The sequence below is a fragment of the Saitoella complicata genome (assembly GCF_001661265.1).
Source record: "Saitoella complicata NRRL Y-17804 unplaced genomic scaffold SAICOscaffold_27, whole genome shotgun sequence".
Classification (NCBI taxonomy): Eukaryota; Fungi; Ascomycota; class Saitoellomycetes; order Saitoellales; family Saitoellaceae; genus Saitoella; species Saitoella complicata.
In genome coordinates, this window is record NW_017567018.1 from 101,439 (window position 1) to 121,369 (window position 19,931).

Sequence of the window (19,931 nt, forward strand, 5' to 3'; positions counted from 1 at the left end):
GGCAGTAGCGGCGGTTGTTTACGGCCGGGCGGGAGAAGAGAGAACCCCCGGCGATAACGATGGAGACGCCAGAGAGGATGTAAGCTGCGATTCGATAGCATACATCCCATGAACATCAATGATAAAGACAGGTAGACAGGTAGACAGACGGACGGACAGACAGACAGCGCCAACGATAGAGTTGCAGCTACCGGCTTCCCGGTGATCCTCGGTACATGGTCGGGTGCGGCAGCTCTCCTGGGCCACGCGCGCCGTGCGATACCGTGATGCGTATGTGGCTGCCCCATCCCTCTGCTTATCAGTACACCACCAAGGGGGCATACACAGCGCGAGTATATAGGGAAGGTAGCATTCAATCAGTCAGCAGTTGTATCTTCTGCCAGCAGCTTGCTCTACTACACGATCTGGGTTTATGGGAACGGACGGCCGTGCTGCTGTTGGGTCCACGGTTAGGTCGTCAATTGGAAGCTATGGAGGAGGGTTGAGGAGCATCAGTCCGGTGCGGTCGCGTGAGTGGTTTCTTGTCACAGTAGTCGTTCAATGCTAATGATGAAGCAGCATCAACGAGGATATTTCAGGAGGGTGCGAATAGTCGCGTGCGAACAGCGCTACTAGACGGGTTCAGATCGTACGACAAAGCCGAGCGAACACAAACATTGGAGCAGTTGACCTCCGTGTTGGAGGAATGGACGAAGCAGATCTACACAGGTCGACCTATTGATCAACGGGCTGAATCTCTTGTACCTTCATTGACAAAGCAGTGTACCACTGACTCCGATTGGGATGAAGTGTTTGATGTCGAGTCGGACGAGGTACCCACTCAGATACAGACAGGTTTCATCGATTCGCCCATCCACTCGCCACCAAATGATTCCAACCCAGTCAGTCCGACAAGTAGCGACCCTCTGACTAGTAACCGACTCGGTCGCACTCGAACTCAATCATCAGGTTATGTTGGACCATACGGCGTCGACGAACTACTCTTCCCTCATGGACACAGAAGTATGTCCTCACTCTCCCTATCAAGTTTCGAAGAAGAGATTCTGGGTCGCGATGTGTTGCAGAAGTATTTTGTCAGCGTCATACGCCTGACTGTGGATTGTCCCTTCCAGGATGTTCGTCGAGGCTGTCGCAAGTTGCTCAGGAAACTTAGAACTTTGGGTGCCGATATTCCTCAACTCACAAGTTTAAGCCCGTCTTTCTTTGTCCCATACTGGGAGACTGTCGGCTTCGCGACATCATCAGATGATCGTCGTGGTCGAGCGGACTCGTATCCGCAGAGTCCGCCTGACTCCAGTTCTCTCATTTCGTCAATATCTGCCCTCACGAGGCGAGATAATACCATAACAGAAGAGCAGCACTTTGATTTGAGCGATATCGGGAGCCCCAGTCCAGTCTTGTCGCCTGAACCTTCGAGGAGCGACGACATGACCCCCCGCACGATGAGTCCTCGAGACCTCCATTTTACCGAGGATAACCCATACTTTCCGGCAATTGATACCGGTTTTACCCCGCAATATCATTATACTCATAATCCTTGGATGGATGATGGGAGCGATGTTACGACTCCTACCGTGGCAATCCCTATTCTCACGCCAAGGAATGCGCCGCCAAGGGCCATGAACATTGGAAGCGGAAGAGCAGATCGACCAGAAGACGAAAGTCCCGATAATTTACAGCGCCGCACCCGATTCTCTCTAAAACTGCCAAAGAGCGGCAGGTCGAAGCAACTTTCCACGACACATTCCTCCTCTGGGACTTCTGCATCAAGCAAGAGGGCAGCAAAGGGGAGGGGAAAACATCCTCGACTGGCTAGTGAGAGTTTGCATGAGTTTCAGTGTAAGATATTTGTGGAGTATGGACGTGTTTCGAATTATGCAAAGATGCTGGGGTACTTTCCCCGGTATTTAGAGACGATGTGGGAAACGTTCGGTTGCGTGGTGAAGGAGACTCAAGGACCACTGCCGTTGCTGTACAAGGTATACATCGGAATCTTGGGTGCAGCGCAGCATCGTTGTCAGTATTTTACGAGTTTGTTGGCTTCGATCTTCTTGGGGTCAGGAGGTGATTCGGAGTGGTTGAAAGGCCTGGAGTATGCTCCACGAAAGTTTAAGAGGTTGGCGAAGATCAATGCGATCCTGGCTCACCAGCCGTGGAGATTGAAAGGAGAGCATGTTACAGAGCTAGTGAAGGTGGAAAAGGCATCTGATCGGGAGAGTGCCTGGACGATGGGTGAGGTGGTACACGCTACTTGCGTCCTGGCGATGTATCACGCTCAGTCTAGCTTTGCTCTCGCCGTGGGTCTTTGTCCTGATGCCGACTGCCTCGGTGGCACAACTACTCAGCGCAGGCCATCCATCATTGCCGCTGAGCAGGAGATGCTGGAAGAGAGAAAACCGTCTGTGACTCTGGACGGACACAGTTTTACGAACCCTTGGTCGATGGGGTCTGCTGCGAGTTTCTCGACAGGCATGGGAGGCATGATGAGCGCGTCTTTGCCTATGTCTTACGTATCTGCGCCGGCTCCAGCTTCCATAATGGGGCCCTATAACACCTTTCAAGAAGAACCGGATGCTTTCGAGGCGGACAACGACCGTCAGTCAGTCTTTGGACTGTTGAAGAAGAGGAGAGAATCGCTTGCGACATCGGCCGATGTTGAAGAGTTGGATTTCGTTTCGGAATCAAAGAAAAGTTTCGATCAATGCGTCAAGCTGGACGAGCCCCTTGAGTTGCCCTTCCAAGGTCGTGCTCCAGCAAGCTTCTTCCTAAGCACCTCTACTCCAAGTCCAGCTGCCGAGTTCCCTCGTGGTGTGCCGGTAATCACGTCGCCTGGTGTTCCTGAGTTGAGGGCCCCGGCGTCGCAGGCCCAGCCGGCCCTGCTGGAAGACCTCACTCGGTTCTGGGATAAATCGGTGCAAATTGGCCACGACGACTTCAAGATGGATGATCCGGACTATGAAGTCTTGCAACTCGGTTATCACCGTGAGACTACAAGTGCTATCATTGATCGTTACCTTCCTGGTATTGACGAAAAGGTAGACAGGAGGTTTGAAGAGGCGATTGATGCATCTGGAGATGGTGATGAGGAATATTTCGTCCCGAATGAAGGCTCACAATCGTCCATCGACACAAGGCCTCTGCGTGAAGCGATCTATTATTACGCACTCCGCCTGTTAGGCGTCTTTAAGGAGGACTTCGATTACCGGGACTGTAATCTTCTCCTCAATACCCGCGCCAAGCGGTTCATAGCTAGGATCGTTACTCAGCCTGAGGGGATTTGTCTGGCCGACTGGAAGGGCATTGCACATGGCCTAGCATCCCATGAAAAGACGTTGCTTGCACTGATTGCTTCTGAGGCTAAATTGACGGCCAACTTGGTCTATGCCATGCGGGCAGTGGATGTGTCTCTTGGAGAAACTTGAATTGGGGGATTTTTTAGGCGTTATTTATTGGAGTGGAACAGTGGGACAGCAGCTATCGGAGTTGAATTACACAAGCATTTTACCTGCTATTTATACCCCAGTAGCCTGGCTGCCCTGCCAGCTATTGAATGAAAACCCCTTTTTGCACATACAAGTATACCAGTATATGTGCCTGTGGCCCGTGGTGCCTTATGCATCATCGCAATTATCTGGGAATACTTTTTTTGCCTTGATCACGGAAAAACTCGAGGAAAGTCCCTAGAATTCGAGAACAGCCCTAATAATATTAAGCGAAATCTCAGACAGCTTCTGTGGTGTGCGTACGAAATATCTGAATTTCGGTTTTCCATGGCGTGTACAAAGCTGCATTGTGCGTCATACCTGGGAGGTGTTGCTCTTCTGGGGTTAACCATGTAGTTTTACGTGCACAATTAGTTTTTGAAGTATTATTGCCAATTCTCGTCTCGTATCATGCACATCTGCGCTATGATATGAAAGCCAAGCTTTGGTAGAAACCCAACCACATTATTTTTACATAATCAAGGGCCTATAGGTAGCCTCGTGTTGGAAATGTCATACAGACAAAGTTGGGTTAACGCGTGAGTTTTTGGTCTGGCCTATATAAAGTAAAATATCACGGATTAAGCACAGTTTGTCTTAGTCAAGTACGCGTAATCCAAGTCAAAATCATGGATTAGTCAGGAGTTATACAGGAATTACACATTTCATTGTAGATTACTATCCTGGCAGAAATCGAGGCACACCCTGTGTCAAGATTAATCGTGGCCCAAAGAAATGGGCTTGGTCCTTGATTTCTTGTCATGGATAATCCTTGTCGGGCTTTCGCGCACCCTTTCGCTTGATTTTCTCGGGCATAATCCATGTGTTTTTTTCGGCATAATCCACGCTTCAAAGGGGCTTAATCCAGGCCTGTAACTGCTGAGGTCTTCGGAGCATATTCGAAATGCTTGATCTGCTCATCTAGTAAAATGGCTTTAGTCGAGCACTTGTTCGATTCCGACCTCGAACGTAGCAGGGTCTATTCATTATATTATGAGTAGCTTGGGGAACGATCATGCCGTTAACACGCTCCATAAGGAACGCCCAGAACACCCATGTAGGACCTAACCACTCCACAACTTCCGCTATATGCAGCAGAATATGGAGGGAAGAAGGGCAGACACTAAGCCGGTTGAAGTTATATTGATATTATAGGCGTTCCTATTCGATGACGAAGTTCTTGTAAAGTGATCTGAACTTGGCAATTTCCGGGTTCGTGATTTCAAACTCAATCGACATTCCCTACGACCCAGCCCAACGTGGATTTTCCTGGTTAGTTGTTAGGCAGCGCGGAATTTCCTAGTTGCCAGCGTGGAAACGTAGTGGAGTTTTTCTATGACTAGGAAAATCCTAGCTGGCCAACGTGGAAACGTCAGCTGACAAATGTTGACGTGGCCATGGATGTATAGACAAGTAGTCTAATCAGTCGATTAACAACCTAGCCGCATTGTTCCACGCAAATGTCTTTCTATCAATGATCCACGCAGGCTTGACTGCATCTCCCCCAAGCTCGTCAATCAATGGCTGAGTAGTCAAGGTGCCAACGAACCTCTTCATTTGCCGTATGTTCACCCACTCGTGTAAATTCCCAGGCGGTTGAGTGTCAACCACAAAGAAACGGCCACGACGAAGCTGAGCAGGACCATAACACCGAATGTACGCCAAAGGGTAGTACACACACACGCCTCACCAATGGCCTTGCAAACAGCATAACCTCGCCAAAGAAGACTTCCGTACCGAAACCAGAGTCATGTGTGTAAAAGACAATGTTGGAGGCGCGGGTTTTGTCGCTTTTACGCTGACTCTCGTAGGAACCGATTAAATCTACTCCCTCGCAAAGCTGGAAGCGCTTGTAGTTCTAACGTGGATTTTCCTCGTTCAAGCGTGGATTTTCCTCGTTCCCAGCTAGGACTTTCTGCGCTGAGAGTCCCGGTTTCCACGTTGTGTTTCCACGCTGGCAACGCGGATAATCTGCGTTGGTGTTTCCACGTTGAGTACAAGCGTAGGGTAGAATTAAGATATGATGATAGTAATATTAGTCCTCCCTCAGATCCAGCACCACCTCCGAGTCCTCCGCAACAACTTCGCGAAGGTAGGGATTGGCGTTTCTTGTGTTTGCGATGATTGTAACCCTGAGCCGTGGTAGATATTTGACCTGAGGTCATGGGATCTTATGGACATGAAAATCCTATGACCCTAACATGATATCATACGATTCCCATGAATGTTGAACTCGTAGAAATAATTTTTTTTACCATGTGATGTCCCTGTTCTGGCCTGATACTACTGAGAACTATGCCTCACATTCCTTCGCAATTTTGCATGATTCTTTCTGGGATTAAGCCCGGTCATTGTGAACTATCCAGAATCAGATCATGGACTATACCAATTTGCATTGTGGGTTATCATGGATTCTGCTGACAAAGCCCTGCGACATGAACGCTCAGGGAATTTCCCTGGGAAGATCATGAAATTGTCATGGAATGTGATTTTCAATGATTAGTATGCCAGGAATTTTCCATGATAGGTTCCAGAGAAATGCATGGAAATCCATGATACACGTTCCCTAAAATGTGTCATGGATTTTCTATGCCGGACCCATGATCTCAACAGGGATTACTGTCAATTTCATAAGTTTAGACAACCGCGCGCGGCAGTTTGCACCACACCACAACCCACAATCACTGCCAGCAGGGCATGGATATCTGTAGAGCTAATGGAGACTGGGTGTCCTGGACTAAATGAAGGTAATCGACAGTATCCTTGAAAAATCCATGATAGCAGACTCCGTAGGAAGGACATGGATTTTGCCGACCGAAATTATGGTTCGGATTCAGAAGAGCACAGTCGTGGATTTTGAATTTGTTTGGCTTGACCCATGATGGTATCAAGGATTGTTGTCCAAAGTTGCTGTTTGTATTACTGGCCGAATAGGAGTTCTTGACAAGGTACGTAATTCATGTCTAATCCCAGACGAATCCAGACCTTTGTTGTGGATTACACTCATGCCTACGAGAATTTGGATTTAAACCACGATTTCACGATTCCTACGGTTGGATATATGAAAGATAATCCAGCAATTAAGGGTGCAAAGCTCAACTAACCCTAATGTACATGCATATGGTAGGTATCTTGGCAATTATCTGAGGTATTTTGCTCAACTCCCTTGGCAATAATCCTTGATTCTACCTGGGATTGTGTCGATATTGTTTTGGGGCTTAATCTATCATAGGCTTGCGATCCCTGACTTTGTCTGAGATTTCTGAGCGGATAGCAACCCATGACACATCGCAAAGAAATTCATGGTAGTGTCATGGATCATGCACTTGCCTTGGTCCAAGTGTGGACGAGTTTGTCGAATCACTTGCGCGCGAGAGAAAGAATCAAACTGATGCGTTGCAAAGAATTCATTTACAACGTTCAAGATTTATACACATACCAAAGCAAAAAACCGAAACACCTGTCTATAGAGAACAACAAAAGGATTATTTATCATCGAGAACACGTCTCCATCATCTCATGCGTGTTGTCACTTCATCAACTTATTCAGCAATGTGGGCTGACTCTGATCCAACTGAGTAGAGTCAGGGGAATCCCAGGTCCTACTGGCATACGCCCTCTCAAGGCAGCCCTGCACTCAGCGTCAAGTTGCTGCCGATCCCTGAACGTGCGAGGCAGGCGCTTAGATTTGATATGATCTACAGCCATGCGTGAACGCAAGACCGGACACTCTCATGCATGGAGGGAGTAGGGCTCGGACCATGATAGGCGGTAAGCTTGCAAGACGTGAGCCCTTCTGTTCCAGACTTGGGTTTAAAATTGCAGTTGAGGCCATTTCGTAGAACTTCTTGATTTTTGATTGTCCAACACGAGGATCTGTTAAGGGACACGTCTCAGCCTCCCACCTCTGAAGACGGTAAAGCCATTGAGCAAGCGCCTCAGCACTCTCTGCCTGAGTGGTGTGGAGTGATTCTTGTGCATTAGCCTCAGCCGTCTCAATAAGTGTACCAAGCAGCACCAATCCTACTGCTACATTCATCTTATGACCAAGGTGCATTGACACATCAGCAATCTACTCCTCGATCGCTGGGCTGACATATCCTCGAGCGAAAATGTGTTACTGTCGATCAACCACCAGTCCATGATACGGTCTCCAAATCCCTACTCAAGGGCTACCACCCTTCAGATCCTCAATCAGCGGAAGTCTCTTTGACTCCTGAAAGCAGGAGTTCAGCTAGCTGGCCCCAGCTACCAACTCCAGTACTGCGCAGCGTCTCGACATGGTTCCTCCATACAGCCAACAGACCCGCAATCCGCAAACCATGAGAGCATACAGTCCTCTTCAGGGACCAGCATCCGATGATTTGGAGGGGGTTTTACGCCATGTCAAATCGACAAGTCCGGTATACTGCAGCTTTGAGGTCAAAACCGTGAAAGAAGCAATCATCAACCGCAGGATTTGCCTGGACAACCTGCGCCTACTACCGGATGAGCCTCCGGGAGCTGCTAAATAGGGTTGGATCATGATTATGAAACGCTGCTGGCCTGTTTGGAAGGCTATGATGCGCAAGGAGGTCAGTACCGTAGGCCAATTTCAGGAGACCCCCTTTGAGGTCTATGAGGTCCCAGACCCAGACGAGTTTTAAACCTTCTTTTTGTTCTGGTCTTTAATGTGGTATTCTTCTTTTCTCAATAGCATGCTTAGTTCTTTTGCAATAACCTTACAGAGCTCAACACCTTACTCCAAACTCACTCGTAGAAAAGTACGAGGTGACAAGTATTATGCACGTGGCTGCACCTAGAGGGTTTAGCCCGTCTGGGCCGTGTCTCGATGCAGGCCATTGGGACAGCTGTACAGCCATTTTGTGAGGGAGTCTGTCTGTGAGAATGGCAAGTGTGAAAATAAATGAATGTTTTGCTTCGATCGAAAAAACCATCCAAAAAACTAGCGAATGAAGCCTAAAGCTGACCCTCAGCATCAGCCGTAATTTGTCGATTAGCCTCGACATACGCGCTGAGCTGCGCCTTCGTTCAAGCATAACCGCAGTTGCTGACATATTGCTGATTTTGTCAAGTTGGGTGTTGATGTATTTGTTTGCTAGGCGGACGAATGTTGGGGGGTCTTCACGGGCGTAAGGGTGCGTGTTGTTGCGCTTCATCCAGCTCTTCATCATGCCGAAACCGAGCTCGATTGGATTTAGGTCAGGGGAGTAAAGTGGTAGGAAATGGACTTGACATCCAGCCCTCTCGACCAGCAACTCAAACACCCTTAGATCATGATAATTACGACAGTTATCAAGCACAGCCACGCTATTGGGACTAGGGAATGGTTGCAGGATCGATAAGAGGCGATGAACTCGACAAAACGGTCTGCATTGTATGTACCATGAAAGATGCGCAGCGCCTTAAGACCAGTCGATGCCAAGGCCGGCAACACACTCTGGCGCTTAGAGTGTCAAAATACTCTCTCCTGAATGGCCCTAGTACTGACCGCGGAATATCCAAATTTGCGGGTAGCGGTTCTTTCGTCGATAGCAGATTCGTCAAGGAAGGCCAGCCATTCTTGTGTGTATCCAGCCATTGCCAGGGCATAGTTTGCATGTAAGATACTGTTTCGCTGGGCTGCACTAATTGTGAGGAGCTTTCGGGGATATCCAATTTTTTTGAGGTAGCGAAGGATATGATATTCAGATAGCCTTGTAGCGAACTCCTGGTTGAGAAACTCTGCACATTCATTATGGTATAGAGACGGTTTCTTATCATACAAGTATTGGATGTGCTGTAGTCATTTAGTGAGACCTTTGAGGGGACCTTCGAGACGGTAGAGTAGCACCCACTGAGCCTAGGAAGAGGTCTATTTGAGCCTTACGCCCACAAGTCGAGTTGCCCTGACGTTCATGAGTGCCTTCCTCTTCATACCTCTTCACAATACGGTAAATGGTGCCAATCGATTTTCTGACTATCTGACTAAAGTTGGTAAATGTTGAGCCCCTCAATGTAATTGTTGATAACTAGGAGCTGTAGGGTATTGTCGCATACCCTGCAGTGCATTTGAGCCCATCCAGACCTTCCAAGGCCTCTTATCGAGTTGTTTGAAGCTATTTTACAATTACGATTTGGGAGGTTCGCGCACGCAGGATGATGTGCGGACGAGACTTTTGCACACTGCTGTAAGCTTACAGCACGCTAGTACCACGTGTCCAGCCGGTACCCGATGCGGAGGAAACTGTCTACATCTTGCGCAGACAAGTCTGACTGAGAAGCATCACTGGCGCAATGTCGCCTGAAGAGAAAATCCTTACAGCACTTGACAATGACGGGTTTGTGGTGGTACCAGGTCTCATACCGCCCAACCTTCTCGAACCGCTCCGTGAAAGTGCGAAGCGAGCGATCGATCGAGCTCGCGACGACAGCGCCGTCAGTTGGGATCATGTGTGAGTAGTAGTGAGAAACACCATGCTGCGTGTATTGGCGTGGCTGATCAGTGGTGTAGCCGTCTGGTCGGAAAACAGTTCCCCCCATGGCCAAAGCGGGTGCGAGAGGATGTATGGGGGGTGCAACACATAATGAAGCCTGAAATGAACGAACATGTCTTTGTTTCCTGGTACGCAAGTGAAGCACTGATCAAAATTGTGAAAACAATCCTGGGGTGTCAAGAAGAAGAGCTTCAAATGGGTACGTAGAAGGGTCAACTCGCTACAATGGGTACCAAACAGGGCTGATTAAGCAATGCCCTCTTTTAGAGCTGCTAGGATTGCTGATCAACCCGACGAAAACAGCCTTCTCCTTGATTTGGCACAGGGATACTATACCTCCCGAGACTTCGGACCAGGACGAGAAGAAGCTCCTGCAAGCCCCACGGGTTGGAACACAATGGAACACTGCTTTGTACGCTGATTCGTGCTTGATGGTGGTTCCCGGATCCCATAACCGGGTTAGAACGCATCAAGAACGAGATATTACTATACACAACCCGCGTGATCCTCTGGAAGGGGAGCTGCGAGTTGATCTTCAACCGGGCGATACTGTCTTCTACGACAACAACATTCTCCATCGAGGAGTCTACGGAACCACACCTGTACGTGCAACTCTTCACGGCTGCATCGGTACGACAGGTGCTGGTCCTGAGCGGGCTCGTAATATACTGCAACATGACATGAACTGGGTGCGCGACGTGCAATATACTGGGCGGCTCGAGAGGATGCGGTTGAACTTGATCCGCATGGCAGAAAGCGTCGGAGCCGATGATCTAGGATACAGCTTGAGTGGATAAGAGAGTGGCCATAGCCTTTACATAGGGCAGCGTATATACCATTTCGCAGGGTCTCACGTGCAGCGGCCTCGCCCTGGACCAGCGCTGGGTGCGGCGCCCGCCCACAGCATGCGCCTCGATTATGGGACCCCGAAAAGGACCCGACGCACAGACCCGTGAAGTACAATTATACCATAAACGACCATCTGATCGCATCCAGACGACCTGATCATGGAGCCGATTGCCTTGAATGGCGGCAACAAGCGCTCCGTCGCGTATTTCTATGACTGTAAGTCGTGGCCCGTCCTTTGTTGCACGCGTCAAGGGAATGATGATGTGCTGACTGCGCACTTTTCGTACAGCTGAGGTCGGCAATTACTCTTATGGACCGGGACAGTATGTGTCTCTTGATTCTCACAGCTCACGATCAATTGCTTACTTCGTGTAGTCCAATGAAGCCTCATCGGATAAGGATGGCGCACAGTCTCATCATGAATTATGGCCTATACAAGAAGATGGAGATCTACGTGAGTGTGCGCATTCGTATGTCCGACATGGTACTAACCGCCTGCGCAGAGAGCGAAACCCGCGACCAAGCAAGAGATGTGCCAGTTCCATACAGACGAGTATGTCGACTTTCTCAGTCGCGTAACACCCGACAACATCGACGCTTTCGGCAAGGAACAGAGCAAGTTCAACGTCGGCGACGATTGTCCGGTGTTTGATGGGCTGTTTGAGTTTTGCGGTATCAGCGGTGGAGGCAGTATGGGTAAGTCATTCGCAATATTGCCGTTGATCTGCTCCACTAACTCCGAATCACAGAGGGTGCTGCACGGCTCAACCGAGGAAAATGCGACATTGCGCTGAATTGGGCAGGTGGTCTACATCACGCCAAGAAGTCCGAGGCTAGTGGTTTCTGTTACGTCAACGACATTGTTCTTGGTATCATCGAGCTCCTTCGATACCACCCTCGAGTCCTCTACATCGATATCGACGTTCATCATGGTGATGGTGTCGAAGAAGCCTTCTATACCACCGATCGTGTCATGACGGTTTCGTTCCACAAATATGGCGAGTTCTTCCCAGGAACTGGTGAACTGCGGGATGTTGGTGTCGGCAAGGGCAAGTACTATTCAGTGAACTTCCCTCTGAGGGACGGTATTGACGATGACAGTTACAAAAGTGTGTTTGAGCCTACTATCAAGGCCGTGATGGAATGGTACAGACCAAGTGCTGTGGTCTTGCAGTGCGGTGCGGATTCGTTGAGTCAAGATCGTCTTGGTTGCTTCAATTTGAGCATGCGAGGGCACGCAGCCTGCGTTGATTTCGTCAAGTCATTCGGTCTGCCAACGTTGGTGCTCGGAGGTGGTGGTTATACTATGCGCAACGTGTCCAGAACGTGGACGTACGAGACGGGTATCCTCGTGGGACAACAGGTTGGTCCTGAGATCCCTTACAGCGACTACTACGAATATTTCGGCCCCGACTACACTTTGGACGTCAAGCCCTCAAATATGGAGAATCTCAACACCAGGGAGTACCTCGAGAAAATCAAGACGCAAGTTCTCTCCAACCTGTCGCGTACCAAGTTCGCGCCAAGTGTGCAGATGCAAGAGGTTCCAAGAGACAGAGACGACGACGAGGATGAGGAAGACGATAACCCCGATGAGAGAAGGAATCGTAAGTGCCCCTTATTGGAGACTTTCCGTCCAGAACTGACATATCGCAGAACGCATGATGGACAAAACTATTCAGCGCGATGATGACCTCAGCGATTCGGAAGATGAGGGAGAAGGCGGTCGGAGAGACATCCGAAATCACGGAGAGAAAAAGGTCTCAATAACTGCGCCATTAGAAAGAGGCGGGGTACCGTCTGTAGAGTCAACACCAGCAGTAGTTGAGGAACCCTCAGCTGCAGGGGAGACGATGGAGTTGTAAGGCTCTTCTTAATAACAAATTCTATAATATGGTATCATATGCCTTCCTGCGCCCAAAGTGCTTCTCGCCAATGCTATGCATATCCGATGTAATCTTACAACACTGTACTCATCTGATCTAAAAGTGCGCTGTCAACCTGGACAAGCCACCTTTGCTTGAATGCTTCACTTCCGCCGTTTTCGGCCTCGACCTGTGCCATAGTCTTTCGAACATACTCCTTTAGCTCAACCGTATGAACAGCGTCAGCTTTGAGCAGCTAAATAGCACAACATATTAGTTTACGTTGTCTGGGGAAGACCAACTTTACCCACCTCACGTCTGCGTTTTGATTCGGGGGTATCGACATCAGCGTAATCGTATGCCGCGTCGTCATTCTGCCAGTATACGAGCGCACTATAGACTCGGTAAGCAGGGGATCAGCAACAACCTTGGCATACTTACTCTCCGTCACTTTCCTTGATTTCGCTCAACACGTCAAACCAAACAGACATCAAGGAACCAAGACGGCCAAAGACATCCGCGTTGTTTGTCCGCAACGTGGCGGTCAACCCCATGGCAATCAGCTTTCGGTGCTTAGGGTGACCAACATTGTCAAACTGCAAATCAGGCGTGTCAGAATCATCACTCAAATCAGGCCAATACAATGATTTTACCTTCAGAACCCACTGGTCAATAACGGCGGTAATAACTGGTCGCGGTACAGCATGGTTCTGCTGCGAAACCAATTCGATATATTGAAGGAGCAGGTTGGCATCCTGCATAGCAATCCTCGACAGCATCGAGAGGTAGTGCGTGAGCACAATTGTTTGCTCCTTATCATCCAGGACCCCCAATATCAACTTGCTTACGAAACCGGTTTGCGCAAGAGCTTCGGCATAGCCCTGAACCGGCGCACCTTGGAAGATAGTCTCGGCTACATAGCCGATTGCCTGCGACGTCTCGGGCTTCAAACCGCCCAACAAAGCCGCCAGGGCAGTGAAGAGAGGTACAGCATATTGCGAGACAACTCCATCCAGATCCAACAGACAATAGCTCTCGACGATCTGCAATACTCGTCTCAAAATCTCGCTACCAATTCCAAGACATTGAATGGCTGATGGCATCAAGGACAAAAGCTCAGGGGTCGATGACGGAGCCATTTGCAGGACAGCTGACCATAACTCCAACGCATCCTCCAACAAATAAACGTGAGCATCCTGGGTAGGATCACACGAATATTGGATGAGGGGCAACACCATGGGGTAGAAACCAACAGAGTTCTCTCGCATGGCATTCACAAGCTTCGTCAACGTCACCAGAATGCTCGATTTGAAGAGATGCTGATCACCACTCTGTTCCCACAGTGGTGGCAAGAGTTCCGCGATTCTTTGCGCATAGGGAGCGACGCGCAGCTCAACACGGTCGATTATAACATCAATAACCTGCAAGATTTTCATCCTACTTTCAATTTGTTCCGCCTCACCCATCAAGGCGATGGTGCGCTCCAGAACATCTTTCATGAACGGCAGGAATACATCTGTTTCAAAATCCCACTCGTCAACACACGCCTTCAAGTACTGTGCAGCCGTGTACCTCACGACAAAGTCGTTGATCGGATCGTTCGGGTTCAGCAAGTGCTGGAAGATAGTGTAGACGTGCACTCTCACGGGCTTCGACACTTTGACCGAGATCCATTGGCCGATGAGAATGGTTATGCGACGTCGGATGATCTTGTACATGGGCTCTTGGATCTGTACTTCATTGACCAACTGCCCAGTGATGATGGCGTCAAAGTCAACGGCATCGAACAACACGCTTGCAGCCAGTCCGAAAGCATTGTATACCGCATCCTTTAGCAGCAATCCGTTGAGGTCCGTGGGGTTAGCGAGACTTTGCAAAACGCCTAACAGGGGCGCTGTTAACAGTTGTCTAAAGTGTTGCATCAGTTCGAGCAAAAGGCGCTCAGCACATGGACGAAGCTGATATTCCCACGCATCTTGCTCTTCCTCGTTCATCCATTCTTCTCCATCATCCTCCCACATCTGCAGATCGTCCGGTCTCAGCACCAGGTATTTCGTAATCAGAACCTCCATGCTCCTCGTCAGCATGTCAGGTGTGAATACCTCCTCCTTCAACACTCGAGCCGCAGCTTGTACCTCTTCCTTCTCATCCTTTTCACGCAACTTGATGGCGGGCGCTGGATTTGTGAGGGTTTTCGCGCACCATTTGAGCAGCTGCATACCCTGAATGCACAGTTTCTCCAAAAACTCACGGTGCTCGTCTTTCTCTGTGGTGTTGAATGCTTCTGCTTGTGACTCGATGGTATTCCAATACGTCCGAAGTAGGGCAACCGCATCTGGAAGTAACATGAAGCTCGAAGGCTGGTGCTGAGAAAGGTCGAGAAAAAGCTTTCCGAATAGGAGAATGTGCTTGCGGATGACCACAGTATATGGTGATGGTGCAGGCGAATATACATTCATAAACCTTCCGAGATGCGAGTGTGAAAGCTGGAAGAAAGCTTTCGCCTCTGTAGCGCGGTTCGCAAATTCGTATCCGTGCACCACAAGTCTCCTCAACGTTTTCAGAGCGAAAATGGAAATCTCCATACTCGACTCCAGAAGAGCAGGATCTGCCTGCTCCACGCCAGCACCAACCATGCCAACCCAATCCTCCGCGTGATGAACGTACACTTCTCCCACGAACCGCACGAGCTCCGGTGTGACTTGCTGAAGGTTCTGGCGCGCTTTCATGAGACGAAGGGAGCAAAGCGCCTTGACAACCTGATGCAAAACTTGCAGGCCTCGCTGCAATCTCAAACGGGACGAAGAATCAGATGCCGCTGCTGCTGAGCGTATGATCCCCGACAGATCACTGAACAGGGATGGCCAGTCGATGGGGTAATCAAGGCGAGCAATGCGTGATGCAGAGACAGCGTTCTGATTCGCTAAGAGGCGACTGGGTTCATCAAAGCCCTCGAGTAACCGTGATCTGATCCTAGCCTTCTCCTCTGGCTGAATACCACTACGACCATTGTTAGCTCGGATCATAAACCGAAGCAGGCGGCAGGCTCATACGTACTTTTTCGCAGTCCGTCTCCAATATTTGTCGATACCATTCTTCAGATAAATAATGGCAACTTGCCTAACCTCTGCTGGCAAAGACTTGTCGAGGTATACATCCTGCAATAACGAGTAGAAGCCCGGCGAGGTCTCGTATCCTTTCAGTGTCGCAGTTGCCTCGGCAGTCAACTGTTGATTCTGAGAGGCAGCGGCATTGAGGACATTGACCAGATCGGTCCTTGCCGAGTCCATTGCACTGGGTGTATATGCTGTTTGGTGTAGCACTTCCCAGCGCGTACTTCACGGCAGCCTTGTCGGTAATTGACCCCGCATTCACGTGACTTGCTCCGTACGAACAACTACACCAACAATGAGGGTAAATCAGTTGGACGCAGAGTTGCTGGATGAAGAGCTCTTTGATCTGCTGCAGACTCAGCTCTGGAATGCGTTCAAGCACTGGAACATCAAGGACACCTACACGCCCGAACTTCAGGCTCTATTGAGAGTTGCCCTGTTCAAGCTGTCCATATGGGATAGAGATGCAAGTTATGGCGCGATGCTACAAAACCTCAAGTACAGGGACGAGAGGAACTCAGGTATGCAGGTTATGCTATGCTTTGGGGTCGACGATGATGGTAACCGTTGCAAAGGTTCTGTCTCAGCACGCCCTTCACGATCACAGAAGCTACTTTACGGTCTAATTACGGTTGGTGGAAGATATGCTTGGACGAAAACAGAGCTACTGATGACGCGGGAGGGATGGGGTGAGCTTTCTGAGGTATGAATGCACACATTCGTCTTCGGATCAGCGCACTGAAATCGGATTGCAGTACACCTGGCGAAATCGCATATATAGTGCACTGCAACAACTCACAACCATTCGTTCCGCTCTTTCAACTGTCAACTTCCTGATTTTCCTTCACAAGGGGGCATATCGTACCCTTGTTGACCGCCTTCTTCGTATGCGGCTAGTCCCCGCAACACGGAATCTAGGCCGACAAGTGAGCTTTGATTTCCTGAACCGACAACTTGTTTGGCATGCCTTTACCGAGTTCTTACTGTTCATTCTTCCTTTGTTGCGACTACCACGGCTGAAGCGTAAAATCGTCCGGTTCATCGCCCCAAAGACACCCACGAACTTGTTGGGATTCTTACCGGAGCGGACATGTGCCGTTTGTTATTCAGAAAATGCGGCAAATACGGACGTGCAAAATGCGTATGAAACCGTCGAATGCGGTCATAGGTACTGTTACGTTTGCGTCATGTCCAAGATCAGGATAGAGGAAGGGGAGGGATGGAATTGTTTGAGGTGTGGTACATTAGTTCGAAGCGGGAAGCGGTGGATTGAGAAGTGTGATGTTGATTTGAGAACTCATGATGAAGTCGAGGACAAGTCGGGCGAGAGTGATGTTGATGAAGACGAAGTCGAGGAAGCCGATTCTGATGTTGGGCTAGACTCAGATGATGACGATGGAAATGGTGAAACTGAGGCTGAGTCGGTGAGCGACTTAGATTCGGATATCAACGGAGAGGACGTCCAATCTGAGGCCGAGTTTGCCGAGTAGATGGTAGTAACAAATGGCAAGATCTTAAGTACAAGTTTGTCCGTACGCGGGTTTGATTTTCTGTGTATATAAGACTCGCAACAGGATAAACCAGAGTGACCCTGTATCACCATGATAAGTGCCGAACGCGAAACCCAAGGTAAAATTCCCACGGTACTCGTCAACGCGTCCGGACAATCGCAATCAGAGAGTGGGAACATACACTCGATGTTAGCACAAATCGGATGGACAGTGGGGACTGCGATGAAGGATTGATAGCAGCTGGTATGGAGTAGTTGAGCTTGAACGGGATCAAAATTGTATGCCTAAGAAAAAGGAAGTACTCAGATATTTCACACGCCTGTCCTGGTAGAATGTTCCTTGAGTGTGTTTCGGAGATCCAACACATATCCCCCATCAGTCGTGAACTGATGCTATTCTTCGTCGTATACCCACGAACCCGATAAGTCATCATCCGGATCCGCGAGTAGATCACTGCCCGTCTTCTCCGAGTGACCGGCAACAGGTTCGGGAACTTCTTCACACGACGGCTCACTCCAGCCAAGCATCCTACCTTCTGCCTGATCAGGAACGCTAGTTTCCTCAGATTGACTTGCACGTGGTTGTGCGATCCGCAAAACCCGCTCAGGACCTGCCCGTAGCGCCATGCCAAGTGCGATGGTAAGAAGCATCACGAAGCGGACCCACAGAAACATCGTGAAGATTGGACGCCAGATCCAAAGGTAATCCTTCTTTACGGACTTCAAAACGATGTTTGCTGGAGTGTCGGGTTCGAGATCAACAGTCGTGGGAGGTGATGTGTTTGACGACTGCACCAAAGTCGAAACACTCGAAACAGTAACCGAGCGGTCAGGTAGACCGTCGTTTTTCGAGAAAGCTGCAGCTCGTTCCAATTCCTCATGAAGACTATCCGCACGACGCATCCTCGGTCTATCAGCAAGCCCCGATGGACGACCTTCCCCGGATTTGCCGAGCGGCCGCATCTCCGTCGCCTCAGTACCAGCATCGGCACCAGGCAGCACCGATTCAGCAAGTTCAGTAACGCTGACATCGTCTTGCTCCGCCGAAGAGGCAGATATCTGCAACCTCCATTTCCGTACTGCTCCGCCCACACTCTGATGTTTCGTGAACGTTTCCAATGCGGCCGCCAGTATCTCCAGATCATGCTCCTGATCCTCCACGCGAGTAACCAAAGCTTCGTTCTCTTCTTTCAATTTGTCGAAGTCATCGTACTTCTGCTTAAGCTTGGCAACATCATCCAACGCTTTCTGTAGCCTCGCCTTATTCCTCTTCTTCTCCTGTTCCACATTCAAGAGTTCCTCCTCCAGATGGCTTAATCGATCGTATGCATCCTCCAACTCCTTCTGCAAAGCCCGGTGATCTCTAGTCTTCTTCTGGAAGCGCTCCGCCAACGCCTCCTTTATTCGCTCATCGAACTTTGTTTCCCACTCGTCCAGTTCCACTTTGAGAGTGCGGATGTCATTGTGAGCACGGCGAAGCCGGCTCTTTGATTCCCGAGTGTAGGTGGAATAGTCGTCACTCAATGTCGCAACTTGATCCAGCAGCTCCGTATTCGTCCGTTCCAGGAGCTCAATCCAACGCTCATTCGAGCGGGTCCTGTGGTGTCGGTGATAAACCAACTGTTCTCGCCGACCAGTGGGTGAACTCGACTGAGAGGTAGGAACAGATACACTACCATTCGCAGCATACGGCGGTGGCTGTTCAAGAGGAAGTGGACGATTGCCCGCCTTCTTCCTCGGCGAATCACTAGCGTCCGTCTCCCATTCCTCCTCGTTATCACCGCCCTCCCCCTCCCTCTCCGGACTAGGTGAGGGAGTCATCGTGTACGATTTCGAGGCTCTTGTTGCCTGATAGGAACGACGGCGTAGACGAGCTGTTGCTGCTATCTCACTGCGTAGGGACATATGCGAATCGAGGAGGTCGGCGTCAGCGATGAATGCGTCAGTTTGATCGGGATCTGCCCTCTTGTCAACAGGTATGCGCACGAACGGCAGCATACATCTTACCTTTACTGTCAGCTCCCTTCAGATCCAACTTCAACCCGTCGAGAACGGCGGTCAATTCCTCGCCGATGGAGACAGCTGCAGCATCCGCTCGCACCTCCGGACCAGTATTCGCATGGCCTTCCATAGTCACGTCCGCAGAGTCGACCAGGCTGATCTTGTCCATTCAGACTGAATGCCAGGACTCAGTTTTCTGCGGCATTCATCTATTAGGGGATTGTGTGGGGTAACAACACTGAGCACTTTCACGTGTGAATTATTTTCCCATTGAGAGTCGGCCTATGCGCGCGGTGCAACAGTTATAATTATACAACGTTGGAAGGAGGTCAAACTGCCATCACGGTTGATATGAGATCACTCGTCAAGTGTTTGGCAAGGCAATGTATTATTGCGCTACTCTCCTTCCTCTTCATCAAAGATGCATCAAAACAAACAGTAGAGGATGTCGTGGTTCCACGGGCCGCACAGGGATTTCATAAGCCCTAGTTGGTCTTGGAAAGAAACACTGTATCTTCTACTGGCATCTTTCAAACAGATTCGTCTAGATTTAACGACACCTTCGAGGAGGTGTCGACAAGCCCGTTCAAATTATAGCCAGGGTAACTTTCAAGGGTGGAAGAGGATGCGGGAGC

General features: G+C 49.6%; 6 protein-coding genes across 6 annotated transcripts; 4 read left to right on the forward strand and 2 right to left on the reverse strand.

Moving 5' to 3' along the window:
• The first annotated feature begins 307 nt into the window (after positions 1 to 307).
• SAICODRAFT_21744 (PA26-domain-containing protein) lies at positions 308 to 3,524 on the forward strand. Its single transcript, XM_019166462.1, has 2 exons — positions 308 to 509; positions 559 to 3,524. The coding sequence occupies exons 1-2, from the start codon at positions 413 to 415 to the stop codon at positions 3,420 to 3,422; spliced, it is 2,961 nt and encodes a 986-aa protein (XP_019021367.1). The 5' UTR covers positions 308 to 412; the 3' UTR covers positions 3,423 to 3,524.
• Positions 3,525 to 9,726: 6,202 nt separating this feature from the next.
• On the forward strand, positions 9,727 to 10,795 carry SAICODRAFT_85253 (uncharacterized protein). Its single transcript, XM_019171398.1, has 3 exons — positions 9,727 to 9,916; positions 9,976 to 10,157; positions 10,226 to 10,795. The coding sequence occupies exons 1-3, from the start codon at positions 9,759 to 9,761 to the stop codon at positions 10,753 to 10,755; spliced, it is 870 nt and encodes a 289-aa protein (XP_019021368.1). The 5' UTR covers positions 9,727 to 9,758; the 3' UTR covers positions 10,756 to 10,795.
• Positions 10,796 to 10,965: 170 nt separating this feature from the next.
• SAICODRAFT_21745 (histone deacetylase) lies at positions 10,966 to 12,930 on the forward strand (the record flags this gene model as incomplete). Its single annotated transcript, XM_019166463.1, has 6 exons — positions 10,966 to 11,023; positions 11,097 to 11,130; positions 11,183 to 11,261; positions 11,311 to 11,503; positions 11,557 to 12,414; positions 12,464 to 12,930. The coding sequence occupies 6 exons, from the start codon at positions 10,966 to 10,968 to the stop codon at positions 12,670 to 12,672; spliced, it is 1,431 nt and encodes a 476-aa protein (XP_019021369.1). The 3' UTR covers positions 12,673 to 12,930.
• SAICODRAFT_97401 (ARM repeat-containing protein) lies at positions 12,664 to 15,962 on the reverse strand (the record flags this gene model as incomplete). Its single annotated transcript, XM_019172103.1, has 5 exons — positions 12,664 to 12,928; positions 12,984 to 13,065; positions 13,114 to 13,268; positions 13,326 to 15,672; positions 15,730 to 15,962. The coding sequence occupies 5 exons, from the start codon at positions 15,960 to 15,962 to the stop codon at positions 12,767 to 12,769; spliced, it is 2,979 nt and encodes a 992-aa protein (XP_019021370.1). The 3' UTR covers positions 12,664 to 12,766.
• Positions 15,963 to 16,072: 110 nt separating this feature from the next.
• On the forward strand, positions 16,073 to 17,307 carry SAICODRAFT_21747 (uncharacterized protein). Its single transcript, XM_019166464.1, has 3 exons — positions 16,073 to 16,306; positions 16,361 to 16,488; positions 16,541 to 17,307. Exons 1-3 carry the CDS (start codon positions 16,081 to 16,083, stop codon positions 17,273 to 17,275), a joined length of 1,089 nt encoding a protein of 362 aa, XP_019021371.1. The 5' UTR covers positions 16,073 to 16,080; the 3' UTR covers positions 17,276 to 17,307.
• Positions 17,308 to 17,657: 350 nt separating this feature from the next.
• SAICODRAFT_174571 (uncharacterized protein) lies at positions 17,658 to 19,527 on the reverse strand. Its single transcript, XM_019165806.1, has 3 exons — positions 19,303 to 19,527; positions 18,713 to 19,253; positions 17,658 to 18,658 (listed from the first exon to the last, which is right to left on the reverse strand). The coding sequence occupies exons 1-3, from the start codon at positions 19,463 to 19,465 to the stop codon at positions 17,689 to 17,691; spliced, it is 1,674 nt and encodes a 557-aa protein (XP_019021372.1). The 5' UTR covers positions 19,466 to 19,527; the 3' UTR covers positions 17,658 to 17,688.
• Between the last annotated feature and the right edge of the window lie 404 nt (positions 19,528 to 19,931).

Excerpts from the sequence above, each read along its gene's own strand:
- SAICODRAFT_21744 (XM_019166462.1), top strand. The coding sequence starts at position 413 with ATGGGAACGGACGGCCGTGCTGCTGTTGGGTCCACGGTTAGGTCGTCA. Across the intron at positions 510-558 it reads CATCAGTCCGGTGCGGTCGC|CATCAACGAGGATATTTCAG; the intron begins GTGAGTGGTTTC and ends ATGATGAAGCAG.
- SAICODRAFT_85253 (XM_019171398.1), top strand. The coding sequence starts at position 9,759 with ATGTCGCCTGAAGAGAAAATCCTTACAGCACTTGACAATGACGGGTTT. Across the intron at positions 9,917-9,975 it reads GCCGTCAGTTGGGATCATGT|CCGTCTGGTCGGAAAACAGT; the intron begins GTGAGTAGTAGT and ends TCAGTGGTGTAG. Across the intron at positions 10,158-10,225 it reads AGAAGAAGAGCTTCAAATGG|AGCTGCTAGGATTGCTGATC; the intron begins GTACGTAGAAGG and ends GCCCTCTTTTAG.
- SAICODRAFT_21747 (XM_019166464.1), top strand. The coding sequence starts at position 16,081 with ATGAGGGTAAATCAGTTGGACGCAGAGTTGCTGGATGAAGAGCTCTTT. Across the intron at positions 16,307-16,360 it reads CAGGGACGAGAGGAACTCAG|GTTCTGTCTCAGCACGCCCT; the intron begins GTATGCAGGTTA and ends ACCGTTGCAAAG. Across the intron at positions 16,489-16,540 it reads GATGGGGTGAGCTTTCTGAG|TACACCTGGCGAAATCGCAT; the intron begins GTATGAATGCAC and ends ATCGGATTGCAG.
- SAICODRAFT_174571 (XM_019165806.1), bottom strand. The coding sequence starts at position 19,465 with ATGGACAAGATCAGCCTGGTCGACTCTGCGGACGTGACTATGGAAGGC. Across the intron at positions 19,254-19,302 it reads GAAGGGAGCTGACAGTAAAG|ATCCCGATCAAACTGACGCA; the intron begins GTAAGATGTATG and ends ACAAGAGGGCAG. Across the intron at positions 18,659-18,712 it reads CTGGACGAGTGGGAAACAAA|AGATCACCGGGCTTTGCAGA; the intron begins GTTCGATGAGCG and ends GAAGAAGACTAG.